Source organism: Engraulis encrasicolus, chromosome 1, assembly GCF_034702125.1.
Source record: "Engraulis encrasicolus isolate BLACKSEA-1 chromosome 1, IST_EnEncr_1.0, whole genome shotgun sequence".
In the NCBI taxonomy this organism is placed as follows: Eukaryota; Metazoa; Chordata; class Actinopteri; order Clupeiformes; family Engraulidae; genus Engraulis; species Engraulis encrasicolus.
This window is the reverse complement of record NC_085857.1, coordinates 28,337,510-28,359,582: the sequence shown is the minus strand read 5'-3', so window position 1 is coordinate 28,359,582 and position 22,073 is coordinate 28,337,510. Positions and strand designations below refer to the sequence as shown.

General features: G+C 42.9%; 1 protein-coding gene across 1 annotated transcript in view; it reads left to right on the top strand.

Moving 5' to 3' along the window:
* LOC134449623 (uncharacterized) overlaps positions 1 to 22,073 on the top strand; it is a 93,384-nt gene that overhangs the window by 1,607 nt on the left and 69,704 nt on the right. Inside the window, exons 2-12 of the mRNA XM_063199656.1 lie at positions 9,673 to 9,765; positions 10,653 to 10,677; positions 10,863 to 10,899; positions 12,044 to 12,169; positions 13,388 to 13,584; positions 15,605 to 15,708; positions 16,343 to 16,455; positions 18,130 to 18,299; positions 19,339 to 19,462; positions 19,686 to 19,760; positions 20,323 to 20,561. Of these exons, the coding sequence (XP_063055726.1) occupies positions 9,717 to 9,765; positions 10,653 to 10,677; positions 10,863 to 10,899; positions 12,044 to 12,169; positions 13,388 to 13,584; positions 15,605 to 15,708; positions 16,343 to 16,455; positions 18,130 to 18,299; positions 19,339 to 19,462; positions 19,686 to 19,760; positions 20,323 to 20,561 (1,259 nt within the window). The 5' untranslated portion in view covers positions 9,673 to 9,716. The remainder of the gene's footprint in view (positions 1 to 9,672; positions 9,766 to 10,652; positions 10,678 to 10,862; positions 10,900 to 12,043; positions 12,170 to 13,387; positions 13,585 to 15,604; positions 15,709 to 16,342; positions 16,456 to 18,129; positions 18,300 to 19,338; positions 19,463 to 19,685; positions 19,761 to 20,322; positions 20,562 to 22,073) is intronic.

Sequence of the window (22,073 nt, the reverse complement as noted above, 5' to 3'; positions counted from 1 at the left end):
TTTGTTTGACATTTAGCCTGCATGTCCTAATAATCTACCAAACCCGGCGTGTTTGACCGGTTACTTGGCCTGTCTTAATGGACTGCCAACCTTGCGCCGGTGTGTTTTTAATGATGTGTCAACCCTGTACATATGACAGAAACAACTGGCAGGTCATACTGACATGTATTTAACCAGATTAATAGTCCGAACTCTCGATTAAAAGGTGCAAAACATAAAAAAAAACAATGAGATAAACACTGAGCCCTGAGGATCAAAATATCTGTGTTTGAAATTTGGACTACTCTGAGTCTCCCACAACAGACAGTTGGCTCTTACAGTTTTATTGTGTTATTGGTTGGGTTCATAATCTGTCAGTCAAACAGAGCCCTCTGACTGAGGGGTGCCGAAATGACATGTGAGTGCGCACGGTTATACGATAACCTCTCCCACCTCTCCCTGTGTCTGTCTATGGTACAGTAGTGTTATCTTCATATTGAGTAAGAGTATGCACATCCCAGCTCTCTGAGGCCAGGTGCAGGACAAAGGCGTATCTGATGGTGGAAAGAGTAGAAGTCCACACACTGTAGCTCCGATCTCAAAGTACCTGATGAAGACCCTGTTGGGTCAAAACGTTTTATGACCTGAATGAATGTTCAAAGCGGAGCTACATCTTCTACTTTTTCCACAGTCTAGTGTTATGACAAATATTCATTGTGTACAATCGGTGGTCCATTTGTGCTTGTGTCAGTTACATCTTTGCTTTCGCCAGTCAATATACTGGCGTATGCCCCCGATACAAGTTTTCACGTGGGTCCAAGTTCACTTCCTTGTGAAAACCGAATACCTAGCATATAGAGTGTGCACTCACGTAGACTTCCAAGTTCAGTTTATAGTGAAGGAATCTTTGCTAGACCTTGGTTGATTTCCATAGATGTCACAGGTGGTGTCAAGATGGGATGGTATGTGTCAAAGCAGGTTCTTTACCCCCTTAAGTACCTCCTGTGGCACGCTGTAATAGACATTGGAAGTTAACTACTATAGAACTACACTACTATGGCAGTGCACAGGGTCTTTAGTTATACATTACGATTTGGTCATTGCCTTTCTGGTAACAGCTAATTTATAATGCTGTGTCTTAAGGGGTTAAGGAAGAGGAGCAGGCGCAGCTATTGGTCACGCAAAGAACTTACTGTTAAATGTCAATCTCAACAGGAGGGTACATTTAAAAACTAGTTTAGATTAACCCCTTTATGTGCGCTGTACCTCTAGTGACATGCTGTAATGGTCATTGAACAGTTAACTACCATAGTACTACAATACTAGGACACAACACCTTTAGGAATGCACTACGACTTGGTCGTACAAATTGCCTACGAATTGCCATTCTGGTAACAGCAAATTTATAACGCATGTCTTAACAGGTTAATGTCTCCTTTAGTTGTTGGTCCAAGATTGATTCAGTGATTATTGAGTGGAAAATGAAGAGTAATTCGGTTAAAGCAATATGTGTTTGTCATAAGTCAAGGTGTCCTTACTGGGTTCATATGTAGTTTAAGGTCATCGTTGTCAGTGCTGCCGTCAGTGCTGTTTGTGTCTTAATATGAGGCCTTACATTAAATCAACAATGAAGACAATATTGTTTAACTGTAGGCTATCTAGTAGGTATGTCTAGTTTTTCTTACACGAGTCCTTTTGTGCCAGTCTGTGTTTTGGGTCAACCGAGTTCAGCCTTACCCTTACTGGTTGCATGTTTAGTCTTGTGTGACTGCTGACTGCATAGTTTAGACAGTGGTGTCGTCCTCATGGTGTATATGTCAAGCAGGTTCATCTGCATGTCAAGGCAGGTCACGTGCTGCGTTCAACTCACGTAGCCAACCTCGTAGCCCCACAAGGCTCGCCATTTCAGCAGTGGAACGATGCAATAGTCATTGAAAAGTGGTTCTCAAAAAATGTTCAGACCAAGGTTCACTTTGTGCTCCCCAAAATGTTCAGGGACCGCCTGTCAACTGAATTGAAAGTCAATGGGTGCTAATTTGACACTGCTAATTTTGATGTAGATCACTTTTTATTTTATTTTAGTTACAAGCCTGTCTTATTGTGGTGACATTATGACTTCAGCTACATTTAGCTTTGTAATACCTAATGTTACAAATATAGCCTACTGCTAGCTTGTCTGGGAAAAGTAGAAATCCCCTCGCGGACCATCTGAGCTCAGTCTGTTGGTTTAAGTCAGGGTGTCCTTTCCTGGTTACATGCTCAGACCAGTGGGATGGTCTATCTGTGTTTAAATAGTGCTCATAGTGCCCGTCAGGTAGGTGCACAGATAGGAATGACGTGGTTCTAAAGCACCTGTCTGGACAAGATGAAAGGATGAAAAGATGCCCTTTTTGAAAGTTATTTTTTGTCAAAATGTTTATGTATTTTTGGACATTTTAGCCTTTGTTCAGATAGGACAGTGAAAGAGGGACAGGAAATGAGTGGGGAGAGAGAGAGAGAGTCGGGGAAGGATCGGCACATGACCCGGGCAGTAATCAAACCCGAGTCGCCGGCATAGTGGCCCAATGCCCGTGTACCGGTAGGCCACGGTAGGGCCCACTGGGATCCATTTTGACACGATCATCTGCAAAAGCTTGAAAATCAAATACATGTGCCAATTATACCAGAGAGAGTAGAGAGAGAGGTTCCATTGGACCATTGTTTCCGGGTTCTATTATTGCAAGGGGGAGGGGGGGGGTCCCCCTTTAGGCAGACCTAGGCAGACCTAAGGACTGCTCCTTTAGGCAGACCGGAACCTGGACATGTTAGGTGCCCATAGCAACCTATTACATTGGCATATCTCTATATACTTAAAGAATCTCTGATTATACTGTACTCTGATATGACGCATATGATATAGCCTCTATAGCCTAGTAAGGTAGCCGGAAGTTCCACATGACCCCCCTTCCCCCTTGAGCACCTGCCCACCAAAATGTCTGTGCATGCCACTGTCAGGCAAGTTCATCTGCTCGTCTAGTGTATAGGAAGGTGACGTGGTGCCTTACTCGTACATTCCTCTCTAAGTCACTCAACAAGTCATCACCTTTATTAAAAAATATATAGTTATCTTTTACTTCACATACACAATAAGTTAGTTTTTAGTTTGTTAATTGGTAACATGTGTCTATCACTGTTAAAAAAAATATGTCAGTGATTAGTCATGATAACTTATATAGTTAATTTCTTCACCTATACACTGAAATGTCAAGTTTACCAGCTGCCTCAGAATTCCAAGTTGATTTAAATATTTATTGTAAGTTGTATGAAAACAAAAGTGAAAGCTACAGGAGTTGTGTGTGTTGTTTGAACTCAAATCTGCAATTCAAAGCTACACACAACTTACAATAAGGATTTCAATTGACTTGGAATCTTGAGGCAGCTGGTGTTTATGCGTAGCTATGTACACACAGATGTTAACATCATGATACTTGATTTCATCAATGTGTGCATTTGAAGCTACATTAATTAGTTACATAAATCGTTAATTATCAGGTTGGCCATTGCTGAGTGGAAATGGGAGTCTAACCCTGTTACAACATAATCTCCCATTTCCTCTGTGTGTATCTCCCCCTCCCCCATTTAGCTGTGTGTGTGTGTGTGTGTGTGTGTGTGTGTGTGTGTGTGTGTGTGTGTGTGTGTGTGTGTGTGTGTGTGTGTGTGTGTGTGTGTGTGTGTGTGTGTGTGTGTGTGTGTGTGCGTGTGTGCGTGTGTGTGTGCAGGTAGTGTTATTGTTAGTCAGCCTCCTTGGTAACCTGTCTTAAGGGACACGCCACACACACACACGCACACACACACACTTTCCCTATGGGTCCTTCTCTCTCACGCTCTCTCTCTCTCTCGCACACACACACACACACACACACACACACACACACACACACACACACACACACACACACACACACACACACACACACACACACACACACACACACACAGACACACACACACACATATATTGTCCCTATGGGTCTCTCTTCTCTCACGCTCTCTCTCCCTTGCGAATACTGTACACACATACACACGCGCGCGCGCACACACACACACACGCACACACACACACACACACCTAGTTACCTGTCCACACACACGTGCACACCCACACGTGCACCCCCCCCTACACACACCTGTCCAATGGGGTCCTCTCTCACACACACTTTCTCCCTTACACACACGCACCCACCCAAGCACGCACGGACGTACACATGCACGCACACACACTTATCCTACGGGATGGAATTACTGTAAATTCTCATGGTAGTGTTAGGTGTGAAAATGGGAGAGAGGTGAATGTGCTGTGTCATCGGCACATGTGTCTGTATCTCTGTAAACGTGTTTGTGAAAAAGAGAGAGAGAGAGAGAGAGAGAGGGAGAGATGTTCAAACTCAGGAGAAGCACACTTGAGAAATGCCTTCCCATCATTATTACGTAACCATACTGACCATGTCCAATAGCAAATATGTGAACGGCTCAAACACCCCATTAGGACACAAAAAGACAAACAAAGTTAAAGCTGTACATTTGTAAAGCAAACACTATCAACTCCTAGTTTAAATACAGGCAAGCATGTGCTTAAAGGCGGGCATACACGGAGTGATATTTTCAGCCGTGGGTAATAAGCTCCTGCTCACACTGCACGAGGGAATTCCACGATTTAAAAGTTCACATCTCACGAATCAAGTCCTCACTCTATATGAGCCGAAGGTCGGATGCGAGGTGAATGCTCACACAGTGAATCACGACAGGCTTGTTTAGGAACTGCAGAAGACCAAAACGAGGAGGGAACATGCGCACCAGAGGTGGAGATGAGGAAGCCCTCCAGAGCGAATTGCGCTGCCCTGTCAATTTGTGCATGTGTAGTGTCAAATCGGGTCGTAGCACTGCTTTAACTGTGCGATTTACTCACGAGGGTCGACCAGGATTTCAAACAGTTCTGATTTTCTCGCCCCTACGATTGCACGATTGTGAGGTGAAATCGCTTGTCATTACCCCATGTACACTAGGCCTACACGATGTGAGACTTATGATTGACCTGCCATTGAGCAAGAAATCAGCCCGACTCCCAAAAAGTTGTGCAAGTGACAAATCGTAGCAAAATCAGGCAAAAAGTCGTACAGTGCAAGCCCGGCTTAAGATGTTGTCATGATGTAGTTTTTTTCAGCAAAGACATGCCCATCCGTAGTAAGAGGCGACACGCCTCATGATGTCACAAAAGGAGAGACATTACATTACATTACATTGCATTTGGCAGACACTTTATAACCAAAGCGACTTTCAAAAGAAGACATAATCAAGCCAACATCACAAGCAAATACAAGTGCACAGGAGATATACAGAACAACAAGTGCAGTTGCAAAGAGGGGTTAGGTTTTTTTTTTTTTTTTTTTTTTTTTAATATATATATACGTATATATAAAGAGTAGGCCTAAATAATGATATACGATACGATATACGATAAGAGTAAATAACGATATAAATAACGAGTACACACACACACAAACACACACACACAAACTAAACTAAACTAAACATCGTATCAGGAGTCTGCCCTGGGGCAAGGCCAGCTCAAGCATTAGTCTAGTAGATTCTCTGGAAAGAGGAAAGTCTTTAGTTGTTTCTTGAGACATAGATGGAGCTGCACATTTGTAAAATAAATACTAGGGGTTGGCATGAGGCAAGCATGTGCATCGAGAGAAGTAAACACGCTTTGTGTGATGGGTAAATAGCAAGGACCTTACCAAGGCTTTTTCCGACTAGCCAAGCCCTTTTTTTGTTTAAGAAACACTCTCTCTGTCCCTCTTTCTCCCCCCTCCCTCTCTCACACAAACACACCCACATTCACATGCTAAATGACTTAAGATAGTGAGCAAATAAGTCCCCCCCCCCACACACACACACACACACCCACACACACACACGCGCGCGCGCACGCACACACACACACACACACACACACACACACACACACACACACACACACACACACACACACACACACACACACACACACACACACATACTAGGCTTGGTCATCTTAAGTAACCTGTTGTGTAGTGTGAGGCAGTGTTGCCAGATGGGAAAATATTGAATTATCGTATCAAAACCCCAAAATTATCGTTTTTGGGGGCTTTTTGGGAGGAAATTGTCATTCAAGACCCAAATTATTGTTTCAAGGCATCTAAATGAACTGAATGACAACTCTGAGATGATCGTACATCATGTTTTTTTTATCGTACAGAGGACAAAATGGGCAAAATGATGCTACAAATACGATAATTCTCGTACATCTGGCAACACTGGTGTGCAGTGTCCTTAAAAGACACAGGGCACAGGGCAGGGTGATGTCATGTGGGTGTTCAGCATTCAGACACATACAGATATCAGATCTGGAATAAACCCAAAAACAGACCAGATATTTTCTGTGGCATAGACCAGCCCCTCACACAGCCCTTTGCTAGTACACAATATGATAACTTCAGCCCACTGTTTATGTTAAAGGATAACTCCAGCCAATTTCAACATGCAGATGTAATGCTCACACTACCCTGGACTTGTACCTGAGATTTTTTTTCTTCTTCAGCCTTTTCCAAGATCCTGGTCATTGTAATGGGGTAGTTATTTGTTAATATTTCAAAAAAACATTTTTATTTAGGTCCAAAATGTGCAGCGTCACCACTGAAAAGTCAAAGGTAGTGTGAGCAACAACAGCATATTGAAATTGGCTGAACTGCTCCTTTACATGGCCCTAGGGTTAGGGCCACTGTTAAAGATGTCGTTTGGAGGTTGGGGTTCGACAATACAACAAACCAGGTGCTAGACAATTATATAGTAGTGTAGATGGTGTGAGAGAGTGGTCCGCACATTGGGCATGAGCTCCAAAATATATAAACTTTATTTCATTGCAAATAAACGGAACAATTCTCGACCCACCAGTGAGATCTTGCTCACGCATGTTAAAGATTGAGGAATGTGCTGGCCCATCTCAATGGAGAGCAGCACCCCATGAACTCGAAAGTTTGAGCCACTTATTAGGTTGCCAATATGAAATGGCATTGCACCAAGTTAGTTGCAACGAAGCTTGCGAGAAACGCTCTTCTGATCTCTATGTGAAAAAAACACTCAAAGTAACAAAGAAAACCCAACCGCAACGGCCCCTGAGGACTATCTGCTCACCAGGGAAATGCCCTGTATGCCAGATGACCAGTCCAGTCTTGTGCACTATGCATAAATGTAATGGCAGACCTTGGAGAACGAGAAAATCAATGCACATTCCTGATATGCATCTGCAGGTGTGTGTGTGTGCGTGTGTGTGTGTGTGCGCGCGCACGCGTCTCTGTGTGTGTGTGCATGTGGGTCTGTTTGTGTGTGCGCGCGTGCGTGCGTCTGTTTGTGTGTGCAATGCTCATGCATGTGTGTGTGCGTGCGTCTGTGTGTGTGTGTGGGCGTATGAGTGTGTGTGTGTTTTCAACCTTTATCCTCCATTTCACATCACTCCGTCACCAATGTGTGGTGTTGTTTTACATTGGCCAAGCAAGTCAAAGGCCTTAAATTCCATGGTGCCGCGATGGGCGTGTCTTCTTGTCGGAGGTGGTGTGTTGCTTTTTTTAGATGTCAGGTTTATTGTCATGGCTGAATCCTGATTCATTATTTGGTGAATCTTTATTTGGTGTGTTGCTTTGTTTAGATTTCAGGTTTAATGCCATGGCTGAATCCTGATTCATTATTTGAGAGTGATAGTTGGCTGCAATAATACAACAGTTAAGGCCATTCATACACTACAGGGAGCCAGATTCAAATTCTATGCAGAGAACATTGAAGTCATGGCAAACAAGATTACGTATTATGAGCCTGACGCTAACAGTGTAGACGTAGCCTACAGGCAGTGGTGTAGTCTACGTAGAACACGGGTATACGGAGTATACCCACTTCTAAATTTCAGGGATTTCAGTATACCCACTTAAAATTGATTGATCCATTGTTTTGAATAGCACAAATATATACAGTATACCCACTTCAAAAAATGCTCAAATATACAGTATACCCACCATAAAAAAGTAGACTCCACCACTGCCTACAGGTGTCCTTCCTCCGTACACCACAGCAAAACAGGGCAGTCATGGGTAAAGCAGAGAGGGTAGATTACGTAATTAAGAGGAGTCAAACCCCACTCACCTAATGCAAAAGAGTGTAGTGTGCTCAAGTTGGGTCTCCTAAGGGGGGCGTTGTCCCCTCCTCCTTCTTCTCTTTTTGAGGTGTTCGCACAAAAATATGGCTACCGCCATCCACGGCACTAAGGGGACTCCATTTATTCTGAACCTCAAGACTCCTAAAGGGGCGATCACCCGACATCACATGGATACCGGAAAAGAACTAGAATGAAGTATCTCTCTCTATAAGATCACTGGGTAAAGGGTTTGATTCCTGACCTGCCGGATTTGTGGGGGGAGTGGTTAATTATCATCGTTTATACATAATTATTGTGTAAAGCAGCATGGGATTAGTCTGATTATCATTGACTTTCACATTTCTTCAATGGGTCTGACCTAGAGCATAACAATTAAGGTTTCCCAAACGACATGGTTGACCCGCCTCCCTTGGTTTGCTAATGGTCGAGGCCAGAAAAGGCTGTGCCGAAGTTTAATAGAATAATAGAACGTCTCTGCTTAAATCACGTCACTGCCTTGAACACGCCTCTACCCAGGGCCATTGGAGCTGCTCAAGTTGATTGATTCCCGACAAAGTGGGTGGAGTTGCTATTTTTTTCCAGAGATCAGAAATTATTTATATTGCTCTTGGCCTGACTAGAAGCAACACCGAAAGTGTTGGGATTTCCTGGGATTTCCCAGGCTACCAGGCTACCAGGCTAAAATGGTGTCATTCAGTTCAGCTAATAGATGCACCGAGTGAAATGCGTCAGATGACAATAGATTAGAGCAGGGGTATTCAATTAAAAGCCACTGAGGGACAGCTTTTGAAATTCCTTCCAGTAAAGGGGCCGGACATAGAATCTACATAACTGCGGGCAACACCGTGTCAGAGGTTAGGGTGTGAACAGACGGATAGCTTTCCAAACAGAATATTAACCTCTCTATTTCTTAGTAGCCTGAGGATGGTCTTACGAGACTGTTTTAGATAAGACTTCACTCTCATGTGATTGCATAGGAGAGATATCCCCAACCTGAAGTATTAGTGATAGCAAATTATGTGCGGACACAGATAGCACACATATTTGTTTTCATTTAGACCTCGTGGGGGGCCAGAACCTAGCCATCCGAGGGCCGCATCTGGCCCCAGGGTCTCCATTTGAATAGCCCTGGATTAGAGAATTATAAACTCAACTCTGGTCATTGTGTGCTACCGCTTATACTTATACTTGTACTTGCCAATGTCTTCCCTCTTCTACGTATATTTTATGCTTTTGATATGTTTCTATTGTGACATGTCTGTTGTGTTATATTTAGGCCTGTACATTTCTGTTTGTTTGTTTGTATGTGCGTATGTGTGTGTTCGTGTGTGTGTGTGTGTGTGTGTGTGTGTGTGTGTGTGTGTGTGTGTGTGTGTGTGTGTGTGTGTGTGTGTGTGTGTGTGTGTGTGTGTGTGTGTGTGTGTGTGTGTGTGTGTGTGTGTGTGTGTGTGTGTGTGTGTGTTGTCCAGTATAACCAGTAAGGCCTGATGAGAAGGGTCTCTTTAGTGCCTTCATGAAACCCCAGCACGTCTTCCTGCTCCTGTATTGGGTATCACAATCAGGTCAGTCTCTACAAACAAGTCTCATTCAGGGTTGCCAGATGAGGCTGATGATTTCCAGCCCCAAAAATGCTCAAAACCCGCCTAGAAGCACTAAATCCCGCCCAATTCCACTGATCTCTATGGTCAAAATTGGGCGGGTTTTTCTGCTAAATGCCATTTTTACCCACAGATGGCCATCCTAAGCAGTGGCGGGAAACTGCCCAATCTGGCAACACTGGTCTCATTATAAAATGTACTGTACTTTGGTCAGACCACTACATTTTAGTTAATGTGTATTCAGTAAATGTTTATGAAAGGATGACTAATATTACATAGGCTAACTTTACCTTTAAATGATAACTTCTGCCAATTTCAACATGCAGTTGTAATGCTCACACTACCCTGGACTTGTCAGTACCTGAGAAATGTTGTTTTTTCTTCAGCCTTTTCTGAGATCCTGGTCATTGTAGCCTAATCGGGGCAGGCGTTTGTTTACATTAAAAAAAAAACATCTTGATTTATTCTCAATAACATCCTAAAGGTTATGCAACATCAGCAGACAACTAGGAAACAGCGATAGCTTGGGATAATATTTGGAGTAGGCCTATGTTAAGAAAGTTTTTTAATGTAAACAAAGTCTGCCCCCATTAGAATAGCTCAGATCTCAAAAAGGGCTGAGTCAAAAAATGCAGCATCACCGGGTACTGACAAGTCAAGGGTAGTCTGAGCAATACAACAACAATGAAATTGGCAGAGGTTATCCCTAAGTCTTATTACAGAAACGCATGAAAATGCAGCTGTTGGATAAAAATTTGCATTTGAAAATGGGCAAATAACCAAGTCTCCATCCATTAATCATGTGAACATGCATAACATATAGTGATGCCTTTTGTCTTTCCTCTCTCAAGGTGTTGTCTCCGTAGAAGCCAAAAAGTAAGTCAATTCACTCAGAAATATGTTGTTGTTTGTGGACAAAATTAGAACTGTCTTGACTTTGATAATCCTTTCAGAAACAAACATAATTGCTGCAAAAATAATCCTCCTGCCCTGAACATGCATGAAAATACCAGAGAAAGAGACCAGATTGCTTAATTATTTTTTCTCTTCTCTTTTTACAGCAATACCTGCGACCCAGCCAAAGAGCACTGTTACGATGTGAGTGTGATGAATGCTTTGTTAGTATTGAAAATTGAATGTCATTTTGAGGCTAATTGCAAATAACATGACTGAAATGCTAGGGGCTTGTAGTATTTACAGTTTCTCTCGATTGCCTCCACACAAGTTCTGATACTTCACACACAATTCTCGGAACATCTCACCCATTTCCCAACTCTCCTAACCAATGTCACTGAACACTAAGCACAATTCCTTCTTTACACTCACATATCGGTTTTAAAACACACTCTTTTCAAATCACTACACACAATTCTCTGGATTACACACAGTTTTCATGAAGAAAATCCCTAGTTGTCGCATTGAACACACTGCCATTCAAAATACTAAAATCAACTGCCATACTATGTTCACTTCCTCATCACATGGGCAAACTCTCTTCATACCGGTTTACAATCTGAAATCATCACCCCATAAGGACACACATTGCATGTGATATTGATGAAAACATGAGTGGATGCAGTGAGGAGACACATTTGTTTAGTTTTTGAACTCCAACATATGTTATACAAGAGATCACTTTCATGTGGTTACCCAATATTTTACAATAAATTAGTGCATTTTTTTAAATGTCAGAAAAATATGTAAAATATATTTTTTGCCACACATCTGTGTACTCCGAGTCTAAAAACAATATTTCAGTATTTTACTACAGAAAAATACCCTCTTTAGTAAGTAGAACAGTGAAGAAAATAAGTTTCTACTGTGTGTCAAGTTGAGTATAGAGTTTTACCTTGTGCATATTAGTGTTCAATGGTTCACATAAGAGTGTATTAAAATGACTGCTTGTGTGTGTCATTTGAGAACAAAATGACCTTTTTAGAAGAGAGTACATTGTTTTGAGACAAGACGTGCATTTTTCAGAGTTAGTGAGGAGTTTTGCCCGCTGTGTGTGAGGTGTGGAGATTTGTGTTTAGAGTTTTGAGAATTCGAGAACTGATTCTGAAAATTGTGTGTAAGCAATCGAGTCTTCTCATTGATGTCACAACCACTCTGCAGGATTTTAAACACAGATTTCTATGGGAGCTGTAAAAATTTCCAGTAAAATTCTAGAAGAAGTAGGGGGACATCCTTACTCCTCAACAGGCTATTTGGAACATAGAACACCCTCTGTTTGTCTCTTCAGGTATCGGACTCTACCTCCCAGTTCCTGCAGTGTGCAGGGGTTCCCTCCGGGCCCCTCGCCGACCGCCAGCACATGCACAACCTAGTACGACTGGTGGACGCCACCCTGGACGTCTACTCATTCATGGTGAGAGAGAGAGAGAGAGAGAGAGAGAGAGAGAGAGAGAGAGAGAGAGAGAGAGAGAGAAAGAGAGAGAGAGAGAGACAGAGAGACAGAGAGAGAGAGAGAGAGAGAGAGAGAGAGAGAGAGACTGGTGTAGACCTACACGACCCTGGACATCTTCTCTTTAGTGGAGAGCGAGAAAGAAAAACAGTAACACTTTATGTGACATGTTCCTGCATAACACATTCATAGCAGCAGTTATAAAGTCTGCACGAAGCATTCATGATTGTTTCATGACCCATTCATACCAAACCTTCATGAATCTAGTGGACTGAAGGACAGCAACTTGTCAAAATGAAAGTTAAACAAAGCAGCATTGCAGGTTTTGTTTTGAACCCTCAACGAATACTGATTTTGACAAGTTGCTGTCCTTTTGTTTTCGATGTCTTTGAAAGGTTTGGTATGTCTTACGAAACAGTCATGAATCCTTCATGCAAAGTGTATAACAGCTGCTATGAATGTGTTAAGCAGCGACACGTCAAGTAAAGGGTAACCAGAAAAACTGAGATTTGTAGATGCCACTCTAGTTGCCTGCATGCTGTACTGTCAATCAGATTGTGCTTCTTCATGGCAGATGCCTTGTTAAGCTTCTATTGACGTTTTGGTGCACGCTAACAGTGACATTGATGGCACTCAAGATTACAGAGCTACCTTTGGTCTATTATTCTCTAGAATGGAATGTTCTTAGAATGCTGTCTGCGTAAGTTCTATTTATCACATTCTCAGTTCTCAGTATTCTCTCTCTTTTCTGGTATTCTCAAGAAAACACGTCATTTATTTTCTGTGCAGTATTAATTAGTTACAGCTTAATGTGTTATGTATTATGACTGAGATGAAGATCAAAACACATTTTTAAGCCCGATTCATGTAGATATCAAAGTAATTTCAAAGTACTTTTTCTTGCCACTGTATGTTATGTCTGATACAGTATAGAGGTAGATTTTATGTTGGGGTAGGAAAGATCATTTACAGCACTGTATCTATGGGGACAAAAGGATAGAAGTAAGACTTGTTGCTTACACCACTTTTATTTTGTCATGTTACTGGGTCACGTAAGATGAAGAACCTCAGTAGGCTTACTTTGATTTTCCCTTAGAGACAGGGATGGTCTTTCTAATCTGATAATGACTTACGGTACTCTGGTCCCACCCTAATAGTGGTTCTATTTCCTGTCCCCCCCAGAGGTCGGCTCTGAGCCAGGGCCCGGCACTGGAGCTGTCCGGTGGCATCCAGGTGACACCGCTGGGCCTGGTGAGCGAGGCGGACGTGCTGAAGGTGTGGCTGGAGGTCAAGATGAAGCCCCTCCTCTCCTCCGTCTCACAGCAATTCCTGCGTTGCCTCGGAAACAAGAACCTCAGCTGCGAAGCCTACCACACTGTGTAGGTGGTGCATCACTCTCAAACTGATTTCTGGTGTTGTCGGACTGGTTGGCCCATGACGTGTGAATCAGGCTTTACAGTGAATGTTTCTCTGCAAAAAATTGTACTGTCTAAAATACTAACTCCTAATGACCCCTGGTGGTGCGTATTGGGAGTTGCACCCCCACTACAATCTCTGAGTTCACCACAGTGTTAATTTTGTCAGCTTTTTTTGATTTAGTCGTAGTCTTAGTCACAATGACGAAAATCAATTTTAGTCTTAGTCATATTTTAGTCATTGCCTTCCCAATTTAGTCTTAGTCTTTGTCTAAATGACGAAAATCAATTTTAGTCTTAGTCAATTTTTAGTCATTTTAGTCATTTTAGTCAACACTCTACATAATAGAACTTCTCCACACACTGCTTCTCTTTTTAACATATATCATTGACTGGACAGAATAAACCTTCTCCGCGCACTGCTTCTCTTTTTAGCATGTATCACACTGTGCAGAATGAAACACTGCTTCTCTTTTTCTCTATTGTATTTAACACCAGTGTTAATTTAGTCAGTTTTTTAAAATTTAGTCTTAGTCTTAGTCACAATGACGAAAATCAATTTTAGTTTTAGTCATATTTTAGTCATTGCCTTCCCAATTTAGTCTTAGTCTTAGTCTAAATGACGAAAATCAAAAAAGGGCTTTGACGAAATATTTTAGTCATAGTCATGGTTGACGAAATTAACACTGGTTCACCAAAGTTCATATTCATTCAAGACAGTCAGAGGACAGACATCCCAGGTTCAGAAAGGGTAAAAACCCTGCCACATATTTTCTTCAGCCAATTCAGTGAACCAGCTGATCCTACATAATTACCACAGTCCTACATATCAGTCAGGTTGATGAGATCATTAGTGAAGTCACCGGTGTTAAGACCACAAGCAGGCCCCAGTCATGGCTCAAATGGTTGTGGCATTGACTATTCCTGTCCTCATCTCCAGAGGTGTCAAAAGTAAAAGTAAAAGTACTTTTGTGGTGTAATTACAAGACTAGCACATGGCATTACATAGCTGTTACACCATTGTATTTACATCATTGTACCTAATGAGATAGATAGACTGTGTTGTTACTGAAACACTGAAAACCTTACAAGGACCCACCACAAACTTGATCCAACTTGATGTTAGTGGTTGGCGCATGGTTTGTTGGCAAGGTTTTACCCTGACCGTTTTTATGGCTGCAAAAGCTCAATTACTGACGTCTACTGACACCTTACATTACATTATAACCTAAGCGACTTTCAAAAGAGGACATAATCAAGCCAACATCACAAGCAAATACAAAGTGCACAGGAGATATACAGAACAACAAGTGCAGTTGCAAAGAGGGGTTAGTCAGTTTCCCTTGCCATGACACACTGAAGGTGCGTCCAGAGAGGTAGGAGTTGAACCATGAGTGGACAACGCCTGTGATTCCCATGGCTGTGAGTATCCTCAGGAGGATCTTGTGGTTGACTGTGTCAAAGGCTGCAGACAGGTCTATTACTGACGTCTACTGACACCTTGTGGTGGTTTTTATTAGACAATGAACTTGTACTGCATGCCCCATCCACATGTCCCTCAACAAAAGTCGCTTTGCTCAAGGGCACTTCATGGAGGTGTAGGGAGATGTAAGGGTGGGATTCAAACATGCAAACCCCTGATCTTAAAACCACCTCCCTTACCATTAGGGCACTTTTGCTTTTGCTACACTGAATTGCAACACTCTGTGGTCTTGCAGTGCTAAAGGAGCTTAACCCCTTTGCACAGAGTCCATGTTATAACCTTATTGCCCTCAAAATCGCAAAAAAAGGACTAAGTCTTAATCTGTTATCTGCAATGTCATTCCAGTGTTGTTATGATGTAGTTGAGTCTTTCCTTCAAGTATGAATGGGCCTGCCGGCGGTCACATCTGCACAAAGAGACTAGCAGGCCTTATTTTCATGGTATTGTTGTAGTTCCATGTTGATTTATCATGACTGCATCATGCTTTCTTCTACTATACAGGGTGGAGGAGCTGAGTCATCACTTCTCTGGCATGGACACTTTTCGGCAGAAATGGATCTACATGTTCTTCATGTACCCCTTCCTGTCCGACAACAGAACAGCTGGTATGAGAACGCACACACGCACACGTGCACGCACGCATGTGCATACACACATAAATATGCATGCGCACACACACACAAATGGACTGAGAAACAGAGAAACGCATAGCACATGTAGCACATTCAGGCCGGGCTGGTGCCCGTTCCCGCACCTAATCGCGAACTGGCCGTCGTGTTCACGCCACAGATTTTAGCCCTCACGAACCGGAAAGTTTGTCCGCAATGATCAAACCGCAAAATACAAGGTTTTTCTCCACGAAGCGTGACGACAGCGTGGCCGTCAGCAGGTTCATCCGGGTAACACAGTCAAGTGCGTAATAAGTTCAGAGCCCGGTATGACCACGGGAGGTTAGCAGATAAGCACTGTAGTGCGGAATGTAACAGCTGATATGAACGCACACACGCACACATGCACGCACGCACGCGCATACACACATACAAACACAAATATGCATGCGCACACACATAGATGGACAGAGAAACAGAGAAACATGTACACACACTTGCAACAAAACAGTCTTTTATTCTTTTAACCAATCAATTTAGTTAAGTTCATTCAGTCAATTAGTTAGGTTAATTTTTTAAGCATGAATCGACTGATTGGATTTGCTGTTTCCATCCTGTGTGTTTACCCCAGGCTGCATGCACTTGAGTAACAGCAGTGAGGACTGGCTGATGAGGAACTTTGGCTCTTTCTCTGTCATGGCCACCATGAAGGACCTGTCATCACTTAACATGGTCTTCAGCGGGGTAAGGACTATATCACCCAACATGGTGCTAAGTGGGGTGGGAATATAGTATTTATGACACGCACTCTAAGAGCACACTGTCTGTGTACAATTTACCATTTCGACATAGCTGGTGCATCCTGGGTAGTTTTGACTTCAAATATGGCTATCTGGCATATCATTGATGGTAGCTGCTGTGACAGCAAATAAAGCATCAATTGTTCTGAATGACATTTGATTACTCTCTAACAAGTTACTCAAATCGTAAGGCATTGAATTTAATTGTTTGGAACGGCCGTACAGTGTGTGTTTAATCTCTTCACCGTTGCTGGACGACGTGTTGCACCTGTTGACCATGCCTGGACCTCAACGTTATGGATAGTCATGTATCTATACTAATGCAATACTAATGTAATGTAATGTAATCTACCATACCGACTTATCTAACTATAACCCCCAGTCTCTTTAACGTTTCATCTCTTCTCCCTTTTCTCTCTAGCTGTAAGTGTTGCACCAGTTGCCCATGAGTGCGTCTTAATATGTGACCTTGCCTCCTCCACTTGTGCTTGTCTCCTCGCCCCGCCTCCTGGCCCCTCCTCCGTGGAGAAAACGATAAAGTTTACCAGCTGTCAGCCTAGCCACAACAACTTTTGAGGGACTGCTTTTCATTCACAATAACAATTGCAAACGAGAAAAAGACTCTACAATTGAGCTTTTGCAAGATATTGAAATATAATGCTGTTGTCAGTGATGTCATCATGACGAGAAGCGAGTGGAGGAGGCAAGTGGAGGAGGCAAGGTCCCATATTAAGATGCACTCCATGTCTAGACCTGAGTGTTATGGATCGTCACATATCTATCATTCTTACCATCTTATCTCACTATAACCTCCATTCTCTTTAACGTTTCATCTCTTCTCCCTTTTCTCTCTAGCTGGACGTGTTGCACCCATGTCTGGACCTCAATGTTACGGATAGTCATGTATCTACCATTCTTACCATCTTATCTAACTATAACCCCCAGTCTCTTTAATGTTTCATCTCTTCTCCCTTTTCTCTCTAGCTGTAAGTCTTGCACCTGTTGATCATGTCTGGACCTCAGTGTTATGGATAGTCATGTATCTACCATTCTTACCATCTTCTCTAACCCCCAGTCTGTTTAACATTCCATATCTGTTGCCCATGTCTGGACCTGAGTGTTATGGATAGTCATGTATCTACCATTCTTACCATCTTCTCTAACCCCCAGTCTGTTTAACATTCCATATCTTCCCCCTTCTCTCTCTATAGCTGGACGTGTTGCACCTGTTGACCATGTCTAGACCTGAGTGTTATGGATGGTCACATATCTATCATTCTTACCATCTTATCTCACTATAACCCCCAGTCTCTTTAATGTTTCATCTCATCCCCCTTCTCTCTGTAGCTGGACGTGTTGCACCTGTTGCCCATGTCTAAACTTCAATGTTATGGATCGTCATGTATCTATCATTCTTGCCATCTTCTCTAACCCCCAGTCTGTTTAACATTCCATATCTTCCCCCTTCTCTCTGTAGCTGGACGTGTTGCACCTGACCTGTTGCCCATGTCTAGACCTGAGTGTTATGGATGGTCACATATCTATCATTCTTACCATCTTATCTCACTATAACCCCCAGTCTCTTTAATGTTTCATCTCATCCCCCTTCTCTCTGTAGCTGGACGTGTTGCACCTGTTGACGCCGGAGCAGAGGGCAGAGCTGCTGCTTCAGCCTGGGGTGGCCGGGCTGGACCACGGAGTCCTGAGCCTGGTCTTCAACAACCTGCTGGAGCCCATCAGGCCTCGACCTCCTCATCCACCTCGTCCTGGGCCTCCCCATCCCCCAAGGTACCCAGGGACGGATTATGACTTAATGGGGCCCTGGGCCAGACAAGAAGAAAGCCCCCCCCCCTTCCATGAGCATTATTAGTTTACAAAAAATATCAGGGTTTTAGGCCAGATGTTTCAGACACTGTATTGTTGCGGCTTCTGGGATTTGCCCCCCAAACAACATTGAAAGTACAGTTGTTAAAAGTGTGATTTAACACACTATATTCATGGAAATCTAGAGGCTTGGGCTCCAGGGCCACCTTGGCTCTTGGGCCCCTGGGCTTGTGCCCGGTAGGCCCGTGCCGTAATCCACCCTTGAAGGTACCTACAATACAGTGATAGACAAACTGGATTCGTTAGTTAAAGCTTGAATCTCACCTGGGAAACCACCATGCTCATTGTGACACAGCACATATAGCACATTCAGGCCGACTGAGAACCGTGCTGGTGCCCGTTCCCGCACCTAATCGCGAACTGGCCATCGTGTTCACGCCACAGATTTTAGCGCTCACGAACCGGAAAGTTTGTCCGCAATGCAAACCGCAAAATACAAGGTTTATCTCCACGAACCGTGACGACAGCGTGGCCGTCAGCAGGTTCATCCGGGTAACACAGTCAAGTGCGTAAAAAGTTCAGAGCCCGGTAAGAACACGGGAGGTTAGCAGATAAGCACTTTAGTGCGGAACGTAACTGGTGCGGGCACCAGGCACCAGCTCCGTTCTGGTCGACCTGAAAGCCCTAATAGAGCTGCTCACTGCATACAAGGAAACTGCATTTATGCCTCACCCATGCAAGGGGGCAGCCCCAAACGGCGTCCTATGACTACATTATTTGTTCAATCAATGTGTATTGCTGATTAAATGCTGAAATGCATTTCTTTACTCTGTATTTACTATACAAGTGTAATGAAAATCTGTGAATCTATGAATGCATGAATGAATGAATGAAAGAATGAATGAATAAATGAATGAATGGATAAATGCTTTCTATTTCTAATTCTAATTCTATTTCTATTTCTATTTCTATGTCTATTTTATATTTCTATTTCTCCTTGTAGTGCCACCGGTGCTCCAGTCACCATGGACCCCAATACCACTGCCCCCTACGGTTATAGCCACAGCATGGGACCCTATAACCCCACGACATACTACACACCACCTCATATGGAAACCCTTACACAGGTGTGTGTGTGTGTGTGTGTGTGTGTGTGTGTGTGTGTGTGTGTGTGTGTGTGTGTGTGTGTGTGTGTGTGTGTGTGTGTGTGTGTGTGTGTGCATGTGCATGTGGGTGTGTGTGTATGAACATTTATGAGGACTCAAATATACAGTACATGCGTGTGTGCGTTCATGTGTACGCGTGTGTGTGTTATATCTTACTCTCATATCTTACTTATCATTTAACCAGATGGCGAATGGATTCATGTCTGTGATGAAACCTGCACATAGTTTTGCCAGACACCTGGTTGACTTCACAAATGAGGTAAATGGATACAGTATAAGTAGCCTATCTTTCGTTCAAGAAATCTGATTTAAAAGGTGACTCAGGTGACCATACTTGCTGTGACACTGAACAAAATTTGGACCATTATAATTTGGATTATTATTTATAGCATTTTCTACGCCTATTTACCGCCTAATATTTTATATTAAAATTCATACCATAAGAATAACTGCAATATCTCACTATTGCTGTAAGCCTAAATGTGTAATTGCATTTCACTACAGAAACTATTACTTGCTCTGGTCTTGGTCCTGCCCTATCCATACAAGCAGAACCTCACAAACATGTGGACTATTACACTGTACTAAATCATCATTTTAAAGTCACATTGAATCTTCTAGTCTCTTAAATTGTGTAGTGCGATATTTCATAATAATTCTGTTTTTGATTTCGGATGCACAACCTCACAGCTATGCTTTTATTATTATTGACATCAGTAATATTATAGTAATCAATAATATTAATGTTGGCATCAATAATAATTAAATCATTAATGTTAATGAATAATTGTTATATATTCTATATATTTTTTTGCCTATAGAACGACCTGACCACCATGCGTAGTGCCACTCTGATCCAGGCCATGATAAACTGGACCTTAGCAGAACTGGCTGCTCCCTACAAGAACCAAACCCAACCGGACCAGAGCCAGGTCTCCTTTGACCCCCTGGACATCAACGACTGGTTCGAGCACGCCGTGGTTCCCGTTCTGAGACGCTATCTGCCTCACAACCAGACGCAGATCCCGGAGAACATCACTCTAGTGTTCCACAGCCTATTGTAAGATCCTACAGATCTCAACCTTTTTGAACAAACGCCCCCTTGGTCTCATCACAAACCTTCCAACGCCCCCTTGACTTCAACATAAGCCTGCCAAGGCCCCCTTAGTGTTAAAAAATGAAATGGACTAATGACCCCCAATTACTAAGTACTGCCCCCGTTGAGAAACACCACTATGGAGCATGACATATTCTACGGCCTATTGTAAGATGGGACAATGAAATTCTAGGTTGTTTCGTCCGGAGGCGGTATTACGTGCCTACGTCACAATAGTGATGCGCGTCCTTGTTGAATACAACGTTTGATTCGTTGCCATGACAACCGTCCATACCGTCCCTAATCTTAACCCTAAACCTAACCCTAACCCTAACCTTAACCTTAAAGGGGCATTCCACGGGTGGAGACATGAATATGTTACTGAAAGTGGGTCATATTTATAGTAGAATAGTAACATACATTTCTAATTTGGTGCCTTCTTGGCCAAGAAAAGGCAGAAAATGACTTTTTAGTGCTTCTGGATTTGTGACAACAATCCCCATAATGCACTGCAATGCTCAAGTTCCACAGGCCACACCCAGTTATTTGGGACTCTACGCATCTTCCCTCACTCAGCTTGCAGGTGCATCACAGTGGGACAGACAAAGGAGATGCTGGAGCACACTGCAGCTTAGCTTTCAAGACTTTATTTTGTGCACACACGCGACCAACGTTTCGGTGTTGCTACACCTTCTTCAGAGTCAAATGATAGCAAGAGAGAGACACACATTTCAAGACTTGACATTCGCAGGTGATCCTACTTGGTTTGGCTAAATTGGTCTGATCTCATTGCAGGTAATTGACCCCACCCCCCAACACCAGGACAAGATTGTAGACAATTAGACAGCTTGCCAACTTCCCAAAACAAAATAAAAAAGTGAAAAAAACAATACACAAAGAACAATGTCAATACAGCTACAATTATCACAAGACCACAGCCGCGATGCTGGAACAATTTGTTACAGAGAGCAAGACATATTGTGTTCCTCATTTATGCCCTGAGGCTCCACTGAATTTAGAGTATGAATCCAAAATGCCTTTCTACGAAGCCTCTCTGTCTAATTGTCTGCAATCTTGTCCTGGTGTTGGGGGGTGGGGTCAATTACCTGCAATGAGATGAGACCAATTTAGCCAAACCAAGTGGGATCACCTGTGAATGTCAAGTCTTGAAATGTGTGTCTCTCTCTTGCTATCATTTGACTCTGAAGAAGGTGTAGCAACACAGAAACGTTGGTCGGGTGTGTGCACAAAATAAAGTCTTGAAAACTAAGCTGCAGTGTGCTCCAGCTTCTCCTTTCCAGCTATGCCAGTGACTTACTGGCAGTGTTGCCAGATGAGGCTGATGATTTCCAGCCCAAAAGATGCTCAACACCCGCCTGGAAGCAAAAAATCCCGCCCAATTCTATTGATGTCGATGGGAAAGATTGGGCGAGTTTTCCTGTAAAATGCCATTTTTACCCGCAGACGGCCATCCCA